Below are 14,829 nucleotides of genomic sequence, written 5' to 3' on the forward strand. Positions count from 1 at the left end.
ATGTATGTATGAAAAAGTAATGCTTAAATTGGCTTAATATCTTTTATATTGCATTGATTTTTTTATCCGAAATGGGCACATTAATTTTGTCAATGTATAAAACTCCCCTCATATTTAACTCTGATTTATTATTGTATTGAATGTTCAATAGAATAATAAACGAGCTCAATACAAGGTTATTTGAATATAAGTGAATGTTTTCCTGATCTGTCAGTGCAGCAGACGACACGCACGCGTATTGGTTATGAAATAAGCATACGTTGTCATGGTTATTTCGTGACTCATACGCCACGTATTGGTAAAATAAATACATAAATAAATAAATTAAAAGATAACTACGCTATAATAACTCATGCAAAATCCGTGTGTAAATTATCGGTTAGAACTGTACTTGAATATACTTTATTTGCTTAATGATCTCACATTGTTCACAAAATAAAGTATAGTTGTGCGAAGCTATTTCGTTTTGTTGAAGCCGAAACAAAAAGAATTCATGTAATAAAAATAAATCAAAACTAAGCTCATGAGATTAGGTAAATAGACAAGATGTAGAAACTTGTCATTAATCACCGTGCTTTGAGAGAGAAAAAAAAAAGCTTCACTAGATATTTCTGTGCTGGTTGATCGTTCAACAATCAACTCGACAGTTAGGACATTGAAGGCCAATGTTCCCTCTGAGATCAAGCCAAGATTTAAAGAACCGGTGCCCAAAAGAGCGAGGGCTATTCACATGAGCAATTAAACATTCTTTTAAACAAACGTAGACGATTATTAATTTTTAGCACTAAGCATTGATAAAAATGCAGTAAAATAATAATGTAAATCTTTGACTTTTAATTAATTATTATTATCATCATCATTATTTTTGTAGTTTTATAATATTTTTCTAAAAGTTACATTCTAAGTAAACACGATTTAGATTCTCAGTGCTTTTTTCTGTATCCGGTTTTCATATTGTTTGTTTTATTTCGATGTAGAGAGAGTTTTATCGCGCGTGGTAGACTTTCAGATATTTTGTTTATTTATATTTATATAGCTAATCTCATCCTATGGCTATCGCAGGGTTTATCATCCCACAAAGAACACACATACATTTCCACACAAGATATGTATTTTTATAGTTACTAAAACCAATCTCGGTAGGTTCGTTGGAACTTGAGTGAATTATTTTCTATTATTTAGGTTTCGCAGTTCTACATAAGGTTGTTTTTCAATTCTCTCTTTCGAAACAATACGGTTGTGTACGTGAAAACAGACCTTGTCACGTCATGTATACTAATCACGACAGAAGACTAACAACTGTAAATAGTGTAGGAAAGAAAATGATGAACACTTTGAACCTTTTTCTTATTTTATTTTTAAGTGCGTTATGTCACGCCAATAAAAACTCCGCTTTTGGATGGACAGAATTTAAAGTAACTTTAGTGTTTATGATCTTTACTAATTTGTAGATTCATCTCTTTGGTTTAAATCGAAGCACAGTTCAGCACAATAATGGATCAACCCTAAATGATTTTGAGTGCAATATGGTAATCGCGATTAGAGAGGATTGTGCAAGTATCATAGAACCTCTCTCTCTCATCAGACGATCCACCTGTTTCGGTAGCCTCATTGATCCAATAAATCTTTGCTCTCCAACCAGTAGGCGGGATGCGAATCCCATTCTACTATGGATGTTTGTGAATAAGTGGAAGGTGATTTTTAACACACCTAGTCTGAGGCTGGCACTTTCACACTGTGAATTGCAGACTGTGGCTTAAAAGATTGTCATGTTTGGTCTCTAGATCAGAGTTTCAGATTTACCCCACAACCTTTTGTGGATGAGAATCACACACACACACACACACACACACACAAAAAAAAAAGGCTGCTTCACTGAGTTCTCATTCTCCTCTTCCACCTCCTTATCATCATCAGCAGCAAATCCCTAATATATACCCTCAGAAGTCTACTGGATGCAATGATTAATAGTACTACATGGAAAAATTACATATTACTAACTTTCTGTTGACAGCTTTCCTCCAAATTAGTATGTTACCTTCAAGGACTCTAATATTGCCAGATCTTATATTTCTGTCTTCATGATTATCATCTGTTGGCTCCCCTATCTCCTTCTCAGAGCTTTCATATCTGCAGTCTTCTCTTTGATAAACTGTTTTACTTCTAATCCAGCTTTTAGATCCATAAGTTAAAATTATCCAATTTTAACTTGTGGATCTAAATAGTTGAAATGGTTTGATTGTTTTATAGGTTCTACAAGATGCAGCCGAAGTTTTAAGTGTTCTTGCCTCTTTTCGTAGTCTTTATCTTTTTATTGTTGATTTTATACCAAAATTTGTCACAGCAGTTATTCGATTTCGTTAAGGAACTCTATTGACTTGCAGTGGATTTATTTAGAAGTGTTACATCGCCTGTATAAACGTAAAGTATTGAGATTACCAATTCTGATATCAGGTTTGATGCCATTTTCCTTCAAAATGTGATCCATATAGATAATAATCAAAAATGCACTCTATCTCCACTGGAGATAGCGTGCACATTTGTCCTTATACGTGCGTTTATATTAAACCATTTTTCCGTATCTTCTTATTCATGTCTAACTGCTGATTTTATTATTATCGCTTATAGACTACATATTATTCGATGTAATGTCCCATTTACACAATATAATTGCAGCATATCGAACAGTTTTTTTTTTTTTTTTCTTGGCACGTTCTCATACCTTTGCGAGATCTTCAAAACTTCAATACAGATCCTTGTTATATTCCCATGATTTCTCAACTATTTGTCTTAAAGATTAACTTCTGACTTCTCTTTGATATTGATATGCATTTCAGATTATATTCTGCTTGAATATTTTCTACTATGTTCCTTCATGTGCTTTCTTTTATATTTTCTTATTTTTTTATTCCTTGATTTAGTAAAGCTTTGCGCCTTTTATCCCGCCAGTGTTTCAACGCGAAATAACTGTATATGCTTTTCTTTAAAAAAGTATTTATTTTTATTGCCGGTACCTAAAGAAGTGGAGATGCTTGCATTCTGTAAAAGAAAGAAAATCCGTAGCGCGAAAATGATGAAAACCTGAAAAAATCTTAAAGAGATATATTGGTTGATTTATATTCCTTACAAAGAGAGTTCGCAGGGAATAGGCATTACGCAGCATTCAAGTTTCCTGTTATGCCGGAAAATGTCCGTCATTGTATTTACGCAAAGCCTTGCGAATCTTGAAATGCTTCAGCTTCTGATCTGGAATATGTTTAAAAAAATACACATCATATTCAGGAATTATTCCTATTGGCTGATTTCTGCAATATTTATATGCAGTTTCGTGTTCACTCGGAATAAAATAGCACAGCTAATAATAGTTCATGTTGATTTCTATTAAAGTTACCATGACAAAAAAAAATTAAAATAAAATAAATAAATAAATAAAAATCCACTTACTTCCTGTTTGTAAGTTAATTCAAGTTGTCTTCTGAAAAACATCATTAGCATATATTAAGCAGCGACATGCTCTGCTCTCACCTGCTGAATCAGTGTAGAATTAAGGATGAGGAACGTGACTACACTCTCCTGATTCTGATGGCCGGACAAAATGGGAACGAAATGAGTACAGGAGGGGAAGGATTTCCTTAGAGTTTTCTCTTTATCTAATCATTTCCTATGCATTATACATCCGGGTAATGCAATTCGTATGTTGCATGCACTGTATTCAAAATCGTAACATTCTCGTACCCGAAAAACTATTCCAGTTGTGCTTTAAATAATTATACTTGAATTGTACATAAAGGAAAAATATTTATTTCTTCTAAACCAGTTTCAATTCAAAATGTGTTCGTTTACTGATATCCTTCGCTTTGAGCTCAGAAAAAGGCGCTAAGTTCGATTCGTTTTTACAGTTTGGAAATTTTAAAATTTAAAATTTAAAAATCGAATTAAAAATGACTGAGCATTTGGAATGAAAAAAATAAATAAATTTTTGTTCAGATTTACTTTGATTCTCGGTTAAAATCCATAAAATTCAAAAATCTCTCAAAAAGTCACACACACATACACACACACACACACACACCGCACGCATACAGTTTTGTTAGAGAATTTAAAGAAAATATGTTGATTATTTTCTAGCTTATTTTCAGTTGGTCTGAACATTTAAACACACACACACACACACACACACACACACACACACACACACACACACACACACACACACACACACACACACACACACACACACACACACACCTTCCACTCATTTTTAGAAAAAATGTAAAAACATTTCAATATCAAATCAGTAATACATAATGCTGATGTAAACGATATGTATTTGTTGTTTTCTCTTCTTTAGCTTCATCGGAGCCTTTTCCATTGCGTGAAGCAACCTTTTATCGAGCAAAAAAAAATCTTTTGTAAATGCATATGCGTTTCAGTTCGTATGAACAACCAGCTGTTCACTGTCTTACAGGTGTATATGGTAATCTTCATTTTATGCAACATCGACAGTGCATGAAGACATCCTTCGTTGAACATAAAACGTGCTGGTTTGTTCTTTCGAAAAACAATACTGCACAAAGGTTTCGTAATAACAAAAGTTCGCCTAAAATACTATGCATTTCCTTTCAAATAATAAATATTTCCTCAATTGTGATGAATGCTGTACATTTAAATTCGAAAAATATATCAGAAAATGCATTAAATTATGTATTAATTCACAAAACGGATAATATTGCATAATAAATCCTTATTGTTTCGTTTTATTGCTTTGTAAAAGTTGCAGCCATAATGCAAACGACCCTGGCTAGTAGGAATACCTCTATATCTCTTCTTGGGTTTGGCTCCAACTGACAAACCTTCGGCTGCATCATGTGTAGAACCTATAGAACAATCAAAATAAATCAATTTAGAGTTCACTGTCATAATATAACTGTAATTACCAAGTGAAGTCTAAGAACATGTATGTGCGCCCTTCGGTACGCATACCTGTTCGCTAACCCTAACCGTAACCACTTGATATTTGAACCTTTTGTCTTCTTATCTTTCATCTAAATGTGTTAGGCGGCTATCATGTAACTAACTTTGCTTTATAGAAATCTGATTAATGCAATGATAAGGCTGTTAATCCTGTCTCCTTAACTATTGTCAGTCAATGCGTATATTTTCTTGCCAGTTTGTCAGTCAGTGGTGTTTGGTGGGTTGAAAGCAGCTGATATTCCTAGAGAGAAGGGGAAAAAAAGCACTCTACCTTCGTATGAAATCCTAACTCACCTTTAGTTTAGAATTCCATCTCGGACGTAGAAAGATTTTATGCGTCCGAGATGGAATTCGATCCGGGTTTTTACAACCAGAGGGTCTAGTTGATACCGACTGCTGTATATAGGTTCTGATTTTTTATTTTTTTATTTTTTTGTTATTATTATTAGGATTTTAGCCTGGACTATGCTTTTAAATTTAAATAATAAATGAAATGAAAATAAATAACCTAACCGCTCTTATTTCCTAAACGGAATATAGGCGGAGCTTTAGCTCCTAACTAACTTGAAATCGTATGACGAAGCCATCACCAGAAACTGAGGTATATGACTATCGATGATTTTGAAAACATTGGGAAGAGAGTGTGGCAGACAACTGCTGCCATCTCGTGATCCTAAGTCCTCACATTCGTATTGTTGTCTGTAACAGTGAGTTCTACGGTCGCGTCAAAGATCGACTAACACGGGAGCTGTCTGGAGACAGGCCTAGAAATAATTCCTCTAGTCGGCGACTGCAATCGAAACTTTCTGAGAGAAATAAAATAAATGACATCGATAAAATATGCGTTGCCACATCTACTGCAGACTACTGAACAGAATTTTTTTATAGGTATAACAGGAAGTATTTTGTAGTAGAGATTAAAAAAAAATCTGCTAGCGAATAGTTGGAAAAAAGGATTAAAATCAAGTTTTTTTTTATAAAATTTCTTGGTATCTTTAACGTATAGTACATCAAAGGTAAAAAACTTTCTACATCTTTCTCTCATCCTGAGATTTTTATTTAATAAGGTCAGAGCACCTTGTAGCAACTCGTATAGGTAAATATAAGTTCTGCATTACTTCAACCTTTGTAGCACCACCTCTGAGTCAGGCTCCCACTGACCCAGAGGTGGTGATACCCGAGACCTCTAGGTCGGAACCGGTTCGATGCCTGGGTGGTGGATAGCAGTGCTGTAGCCAATGAAGTTTACTTCACTTCAATGAAGTGTAGTAAATACTGAGGCACGGCTGTTGCTGCTACCCAGGTGTGTGTGTGGGGGGGGGGGATAATGGATGGCAATGCTGTAGCTCATGAAGATAACTGAGGAACGACTGTTGCTGTTACCCCTCAAATGAAATATGAGCGGTTCTGCTCGGTGGTGAGCCTTCTACAGGGTAGGGCCAACGCTGAGAGTTCTTCTCAGTGGCAGGATGAGACTGTTACTAAGGGGAACAATGCTGAGTTTTGATCCTGCGGGTCGCTCATTATTGAGTGATCTGGGAGGGGATCCCACGAGTTTTTGGAGAGGTAACCCCGCACTTATTACAGGGAAACCGGTCTGGGTAGTGGCCCTTCCTTTCGGACATGTATAATGCTATGTAAAATACATAGCATTATACATGTCTGAAAGGATTACTTATGCCACTTTTACCACGAGTTGCCTCAGACCTGAAAATACTTCAGGCGCAAACTTAGCTTACTTGGGAAAAAAGGATTAAAACCAAGTTTATAAAATTTCTTGGTATCTTTAACATATACATATTATATATATAATATATACTGTATATACACACACACACAGATATATATATATATCATCATCATCATTATCATCAAATTCCTGCCATGTACCCTCAAGGGGTGTACAGAATATGATAGTACTACATGACAAAAATTACATCATTACTTACTTCCTATCTACAATTTTCCTCCAAATCAGTCTGTTACTTGTCAAGACTACAACATTATCAGATCTTATATTTCTATCGTCTAAGGCACTTTGTACCGTATCAATCCACCTATATCTTGATCTTCCTCTGGGTCGTTTTGCTGCCAACTTGGCAGAGAACACTTGTTTTGCTAATCTTTCTTCGCCCATTCTGTTTAAGTGACCATACCACCTGAGATTAGCTCTGCTAACGCATTCCTGGATGTTGACATGTCAAGTTCTTTCCTAATATCCTCGTTTTTAATATGATATTGCCATTGATGCCATCTGTTCACGCCTATAATCTTTCTCAGGACTCTCATATCTGCGGTCTCTAGTCTTTGGTCAAGTGTTTTACTTCTGACCCAGCTCTCAGATCCATAAGTTAAAACTGGTCTGAACACTGTCTTGTATACAGCTAATTTAGTATTCCGACTAATTTCTCTCTTATTCGATATGAATTTATTCAATTGACTTCCTACCATACCAGCTTTGCTGATTCTGTTGTCTATTTCTATATTTAACTTACCGTCTTCAGTAAAAATCGTGCCTAAGTAGCTGAAATGTTTCACTTGTTCCACAGGTTCTCCATTCACAACAAAGTTGACATTTTCAACGATTCTGCTTATTTTCATTGTCTTTGTCTTTTTATTGCTGACCTTCATATCATATCTATTACAACAGTTATTCAATTTAGTCAGGGAATCTTGAAAACTTGTAGCAGATTTATTTAGGAGTATAACATTGCCCGCATAAAGCAAAGTGCCGACATTAACCTCTCCAATTCTGATATCATGTTTAATACCACTTTTATTCATAATGTGATCCATATAGATAATGAATAACAGAGGGGATAATGTACATCCTTGTCTCACACCAGATTTAACATTAAACCATCTTCCTGTACTTCCTTCAATTCTAACTGCTGACTTACAACTCAAATAAAGACTGAGTATTGTTTGATATAATGCCCCATTGACACCATATAACTGCAGTGTATTGAATAGCTTCTCTCTTGGCACCTTGTCATATGCGTTTTCCATATCAACAAGACTTAAATACAGATCTTTGTTATATTCCCATACGTTCTCGACTATTTGTCGTAAAGTGAAAATCTGATCCTGACAGCCTCTATTTGGCCTAAATCCAGCTTGTTCTTCACCAAGCTTTTCTTCCACAATTCTTCTCAACCGTTTCTCAAGTATACTTGCATAGATCTTGCCAGGAACACTCAGTAGGGAAATACCTCTGTAATTCTCACATTCAGTTTTATTTCCCTTTTTATATATGGGTGCTATGAGAGCTCTACTCCAATCATCGGGAATTCGTCCCTCTGTCCAGGATTTCTGAACTATGCAGTGCAGCCACTGTAAGACTCCTATACCACCATACTTCAGCATTTCTGGTCATCTACCCCCTGCTGCCTTTCCACATTTCAAGCCTTTGATGGCTTTTTCTACTTCAAGTATGGATATGTATTCCTGACTGCATGCCTGGTCAGTGTTTTTTACCCCTGTGCTGTCATCACTGCTTGTTTCATTTAGCAGTTTTTCAAAATAATTACTCCATACTTCAAGGATATCTTTTTCTCCCGTTTTCATGTCACCTTTATCATCTCTAACTCCTTTTACAGCACTCTTTCCTCCATTCCTAAGCTTCTTCAACACCTCCAGAATATTTTGCCACCTTCTTGATATTTATTTTCTATATTCTTGCCAAAGTTCTCCCATGACTTTTGTTTAGCTAGTTTTACACACTGTTTAGCTTTCTTACATTTATCTCTGTATTCTCTAAGAGCACAAGCTGACTTATTTGCCAGGAACTTTTGATATGCGTTCTTCTTTTCCTTCACTGCCTCTAACTTCCTGTTTCCACCAGGGAGTTCTGATTTTTTTATCCTTGTAGACAACCTCACCACATGCCTCTCTGGCAGAATCAATCAATGTTTTCTTCAGCGTTTGCCACTGAATCTCCAAGGTTCGATTCCTGTTCTCAAACTCTTTCAATTTTTCTTCAATAATCTTTGTGTATTTTAGTCTACATTTCACATCTGAGAGCTGCTCAACTTTTATTCGCTTTAAAACTTTCTTACATGTTATTCTTTTCAATATGAAATTCAATTTTATCCTGCTCAAGACTAAATAGTGATCACTTCCAATTTCAAATCCTCTGTACACTCTGGTGTCCTGCACCAGGTAGAAAACATCACTATCAACAATAACATAGTCAATGAGACTTTTCTTATTCCTTGCCTCTTCTCTCCATATGAATTTGTGCACATTTTTATGTTGGAACATGGTGTTACTAATAACCAGTCCATGTCCTGAGCAGAAATCCAACAGATATTTGCCATTATTATTAGCTTTGCTTTTTTCTCCAAATTTTTCCAAAATATTTTTGTATGTCTGACAATCATTTCCTACTCTGCTATTTAGATCCCCAACAAGGACCAACTTTTCCTTTTTCATTGTGTCAGTTGCTTTTTCTAAAGCCTCAAAAAATTCCTCCACTTCTACCTTAGTAGAACCTTCTGTGGGACCATAGGCACAAATAAGTCTCTTGTCCAGTTACCCATTCTCATATTTGCCCACATTATTCTACTTGAGACCGCCTGCCATTCAAGAAGATGAGCCTCGTATTTTGTGTTGAATATTATGGCTACTCCTTCTTTTCCTTGATTGTCATTGCCTGAATATAACATTTTGTATTTATTGCTCAGAAAGATCTCACCAGTTTTTGTCTTTTTTGTTTCAGTCACCCCTATTATGTCGATCTGGTACTTATCTAATTCCTCAGCTAGCTCCATTTCTTTGCCATTCAGGCTTCTTATGTTGACAGTACCGATCTTTAACTCTGGTGATGTTGAGTTGGGGTTTGTTTTCAGATTTGTTCCAGTAGTTGACTTTTCGCTGTTCGCCCTGGTTCCCTGGCGAAAACAACGGGGGCCCCTGTTTAACCGGGCGACGCCCCAGCCGGCATGAAATTTTGTCATGTCGTACCATCATTTTTTATTTTGGTTTAACCAATAAGAATACAATTTGGTCGGCTAAATCCCAAATTGCCAGCCCATCCTCGTCCGTTCAGTATCCAAGTAGATACCCAACAGGGTGCACCACGAGAAGGTGAGGATTGGACATTAGGTCAGAAGCCCTGGTCGGTTCTCCGCTTTCATTTAAAGGCTATGTGGAGGTCTCCTCTCAGTTATACAGCTTTAACCCTTAAGCACCCCATATCCTCATCCACAAAACTTTTCCTAAAAATCTCAGAGCCGTTTGCACTCTAAAATTTCAAATAGAACTTTTAATATATGCCTAGGTAGCGCAATTGGTTGCGCTACCTAGGCATATATTGCGCTCTTTGATAAAAGAACTGAGTTTGATTCTCATCGTGAAGAGAAGAATCTTTTTATGGGACTTTCAGTTGAAGATGAGTTAGCCGATCTCATGGTAGCAGATATCTTTCTTCAGTACAGTGGTTCTCAAACTTTTTTGTCTGGCGGCACACTAAAATCAATAAATAAATTTCACGGCACCCCTAGTATTATTTGCTTTTTATAGAGAGTAAAGTGCCGATTAATTGATTCTGAAAGACTCGCATATATAACCCATAAATAAATTGATATTACAGATACTAAAGATATGAAGGAAAGCGTGTTTAAAAGAAAACAGATTTTATTTAAACTAAATTGGTTTATTTTCAAATAATCCAAAAACAAAAGCTATTATAAAGGTTCAGATAATAAAATATGAACTTAATGTGAAATATGTGCCTGGTGTTGTTTGGATATTTCTTTGATATTAGGCCTTGTTTTTGAGAGACATATTCTCATCTTATTTTCAAGGGCCTTTAGTCTTTCTCTCTTCTTTGTTTTAATATTTACGAGTGCAGAAAAATCCAGTTCACACAGATAAGATGTAGAAAATTGCAATAAGATGTTAAGTGCTTTGAATCCTATATTGGGTTACTCCTTCATAGTTGTTATCCAAAATGAATTCAGACACATTTCTGAATGCTTCAATCTCAAGGTACGATCGTTACTTATACCAATTAATTCTTCGGCTTCTATAAGACTTAACTCGCTCATTGCTGATGTTGACTCTACAAATGGATTTCGAATCCAATTGTATAAATTGACTGAAATGTCTGGAAAATAATGGTCAATTTTTTCTTCTAACGATGTTAAATGACTGTAAATAAGCTTTTGCAGATCAGTGTTCTTACATTTTCTGGAGGCAACTTTAAGGAACATTTATACATTGTTGGTGCTTAATTTTATCTTCCACATTTTTATTTTATCTTTAAAAGCTTTAATTTTATCTGTAGATGTCAAAATATTTGTCACACTGAACAGAGAAATACTAAAACAGACAGCAGGACAACTAACCATTCATTAGTTCATTTTCCCCAGTATTTATGTGCCGTCACATATCTAGTTACTACGACACGCGGTGATCTAATGAAATTCCAGGATATAATATAAGAGTGATACAAAAAAATTATAATTTTTTTATATACGCTTCATCCATTAAAATCAAAATATATATATATATATATTTGTGTTTGATTTAGTTATTTTTGGCAATTGAATATTTTGCTTTTTTCAAATAAACGATTCAAAATTTCGCGGCACCCTTGTGGCATACTTGCGGCACCCAGTTTGAGAACCACTGCTCTAAGAAATCGACCATGAGAACACTCACAGTTTACACACCGTTCACGTATACAATATGTAGTAATGGTGGTGTTAGTGGGTGGTAAATGGCTCTCTCTCTCTCTCTGTGTGTGTGTGTGTGTGTGTGTGTGTGTGTGTGTGTGTGTGTGTGTGTGTGTGTGTGTGTGTGTGTGTGTGTGTGTGTGTGTGTGTGTGTGTGTGTGTTAATGGAGGATTAAGTGAGAGGGACGGTAAGTTGTAGTGGAGTAGTGTGCCCTCCCACATTGAGTCCTTTGAGCAGTGATTCTCAACCTTTTTTCCGTCACGGTACACTTTTAATAATTTTAAAATTTGGCGGCACACTAACATTCTTTTTACAATTTTACGACAAGCAAGTAATATAATTTCTTCAGCCAAATTATGAGATTTTAATTTGAGAGCAATTAATTCAGCCACTTCATAAGAGGCTATCTGAGCTTTTTCAGACACACTAATTTGCTTTTTAAAAATCTTTAATTGTTTGGATCTTGCAGATAATGAATTTTGAAAGTAGGCTTTGTCTTTTGATGCTAGCGAAGGATGATTAGTGAGCAGGTGACGTTGGTGCTTGCTCGGAACCATAGCACTGTTTGATAATTTACAACCACTTGGGAATCCTAGCCATGCGCATTGGTTCAGCCAGTCCTCGCTAGGAAGGTAGAACTGATTGAACCACTTGTCTGACGCCGCTTATGTATGGGTATTCGCAGTGGCGGCACACTTAAAAAATCTCGCGGCACACCAAAGTGCCGCGTCACAGTGGTTGAGAATCACTGCCTTCGAGTATCACGTAATAATAATAATAATAATAATAATATATTTGATTCTCATCCTGTGCAATTAAGAATTTTTGGAATATTCCAAATTCATTATTTTTATCATTATTTAGTGCAAATTTTTCTAAACAAATAAAAATGCAAAGAAACTTAACAAACATCGTAATTCCTAAGCGTGAAAAATTGTCTAAAAACGGATGGATTAAGAATCCATTCGGTTCTAGTTTATGTTCACGTATTTCGAAACAATCTTTAAGATTCGTTAAAACCAATAACCATTGTTGTAATTATTTTTGCAGACGTCTTCAAACATTATTTTGTAGTTATGTTGGTACTAAGACTTTAATATATATATATAAAATAAAAAAAGAGGAAACTTGTGATGGATGAAAGCATAATTTTCGTCGTATATAATCCTGTAAATTCGTTAAAGAAGTTAGAAGTAGATGAACCAAGAAATTATACCTTTTTTTTTCTTTTTTTTCCCCTGCACGGATGGTCATGGTTGACATGGCGATTGAATCACATACCGAAGAGAATATTGCGTAGCTTCATCATGTGACAGTGCACTTGAAAAGTAATGTACTTGTAAAGTGACTGATGAAACAATGATGAAATATTTGTCAGTCATTTTATTGTAAAACGACTGAAAAATCGTTAAGTCAGTTATAATTGTGCAAGAAGATATTGTGCAATTAATATTGCAATAATGGAGAGCTCCTTTCAACTCAGAAGCCACTGTACTGTTATGGAAATCTTAAACAAACCTTTATACTTATTAGTACATCATGCAAATGTCTTCTTGACATCCGAGTCCTATTTCTACTTTGCTGGGGGGGGGGGGAGTATTAAAGCAATAAAAAGTACAATGAATAACTTTATAAACATTAAATGAATATTTAGTTATATATTATGCCTTTTGTTTGAATTTTAAAACGGAGAAATACTAACTCAACTTTTTTTTTCTTTTTTTTCCCATTAGGTAGCGCCTAAAATTAAAGGTTCAGTAGTTCGAGATGGTACTATGATGATTTCCTACCAACCTTTGGGATCAAAGTCTCTCGTTAACTTCCTTCGCATGACCTTTCATTGTGTTCCTTCTTTAACAATCGAAGATGTGGATTTTGCTGTTAGGGAAATACAGCGCGTAGGAAAGAATTTGTAATGCTGGTGAAACCGTTTAGTAAATTTTAAGCAAATGTAAATGATTAATGAAATTAAGCAGATTTTGAAATATCGTTTAGAACGAACCTGAGATTGAATGAGTATTCTCAGGAAACTGATTTTTCAAAATGTAAACAATTATACTTAATAATATATGCCTGTTTCAAATTGGGGTAGATATTTCGCTATTCTTAAAGCTGTTTGGACATCATTTTGTAATCGTTAGGTATATTTTCACGCACAAATCAGAAATTAATCTTATTTTGTGTTCATTTTCATTTCATGTATCATTTCGATGTTTACTAATAGGTTACTGCATTAATCAAACCTATGAGCAGTTTCTAGCATTTTTTATTAGTTTAATTATTAATTTGCTAGAAACGATTACATATACAGGTAATTGTTAAAAATATAATGGGGAATTATAAAATAAAATTGGGAAAGGTAATACTTATAACTTGTCTAGTAGGTTTTAAATAAATAACAGGAGAGTTTTTATTAAACTGTATTGAAGTATCTTGATATAAATCGAAATAAATAAATATTAAATAAAATAAAATAAAATAAAATTATATTAAATAAATAAATAAAATAATATTAAAGTAAATAATAATGATAAATAATAATATTAGTCGAAATTAGCATATAAATCTATTAATAAAACTATTAACATATAAATCATGATTTGTAATAATGCGCTACACAATTTCACTGCTATTTCTTACTACAAACGATATTCTTATGAATTCTGATATAAATAAAAATGGACAACATTTCTGATATCTATTTTAATAATATTTTGTAATACTAGAGGGTGCTTACATGATTATTAATTTTATTTTATTTATTTATTTTTCATGAAAATAACATCTAGTTATTTAAAATCAGTGGAATTTTTTTTTCTCAGAGGGCGTTCCAGTAGTCTTTGTTGATTATTGCTTTCAAATTACAGCTTTATCAATTTTCTCTCTCAAAAAAAAAAAAAAAAAATCCTTCTTGTGTATTTCAGATTTCGATTTTCATAAATCTTAAAAAAACACTTAGTACATTTATTTACGAAATTTTGTATGATTTACTTCAGTCTCTGAAACATATTTATAATAATCTTAAATAGGATTATTATAGATTCATAAATTCTTAAAAGTTAGGAATTTTTGAAAATATTGACAATGGAATTGAATGTAAGCATTAAAGCTATGAACAACTTAGACGAGCAGCTGGCCTTCCGAAAAATAATTGTTATAATCTCGTATGATTAT

General features: G+C 34.4%; 1 protein-coding gene across 2 annotated transcripts in view; it reads left to right on the plus strand.

The window, feature by feature from the left end:
• The window catches only part of LOC150098861 (cysteine sulfinic acid decarboxylase-like), a 131,686-nt gene extending 117,648 nt beyond the window's left edge, over positions 1–14,038 (plus strand). For both annotated transcript variants that reach the window (XM_090405470.1, XM_090405472.1), the window contains one exon: positions 13,389–14,038. In XM_090405470.1, the coding sequence (XP_090261596.1) occupies positions 13,389–13,571 (183 nt within the window). In that variant the 3' untranslated portion in view covers positions 13,572–14,038. The remainder of the gene's footprint in view (positions 1–13,388) is intronic.
• Positions 14,039–14,829: the final 791 nt, after the last annotated feature.

Source organism: Typopeltis vanoorti, chromosome 15 (assembly GCF_054136105.1).
Source record: "Typopeltis vanoorti isolate ZY-2024b chromosome 15, IOZ_Tvanoo_1.0, whole genome shotgun sequence".
NCBI lineage: Eukaryota > Metazoa > Arthropoda > Arachnida > Uropygi > Thelyphonidae > Typopeltis > Typopeltis vanoorti.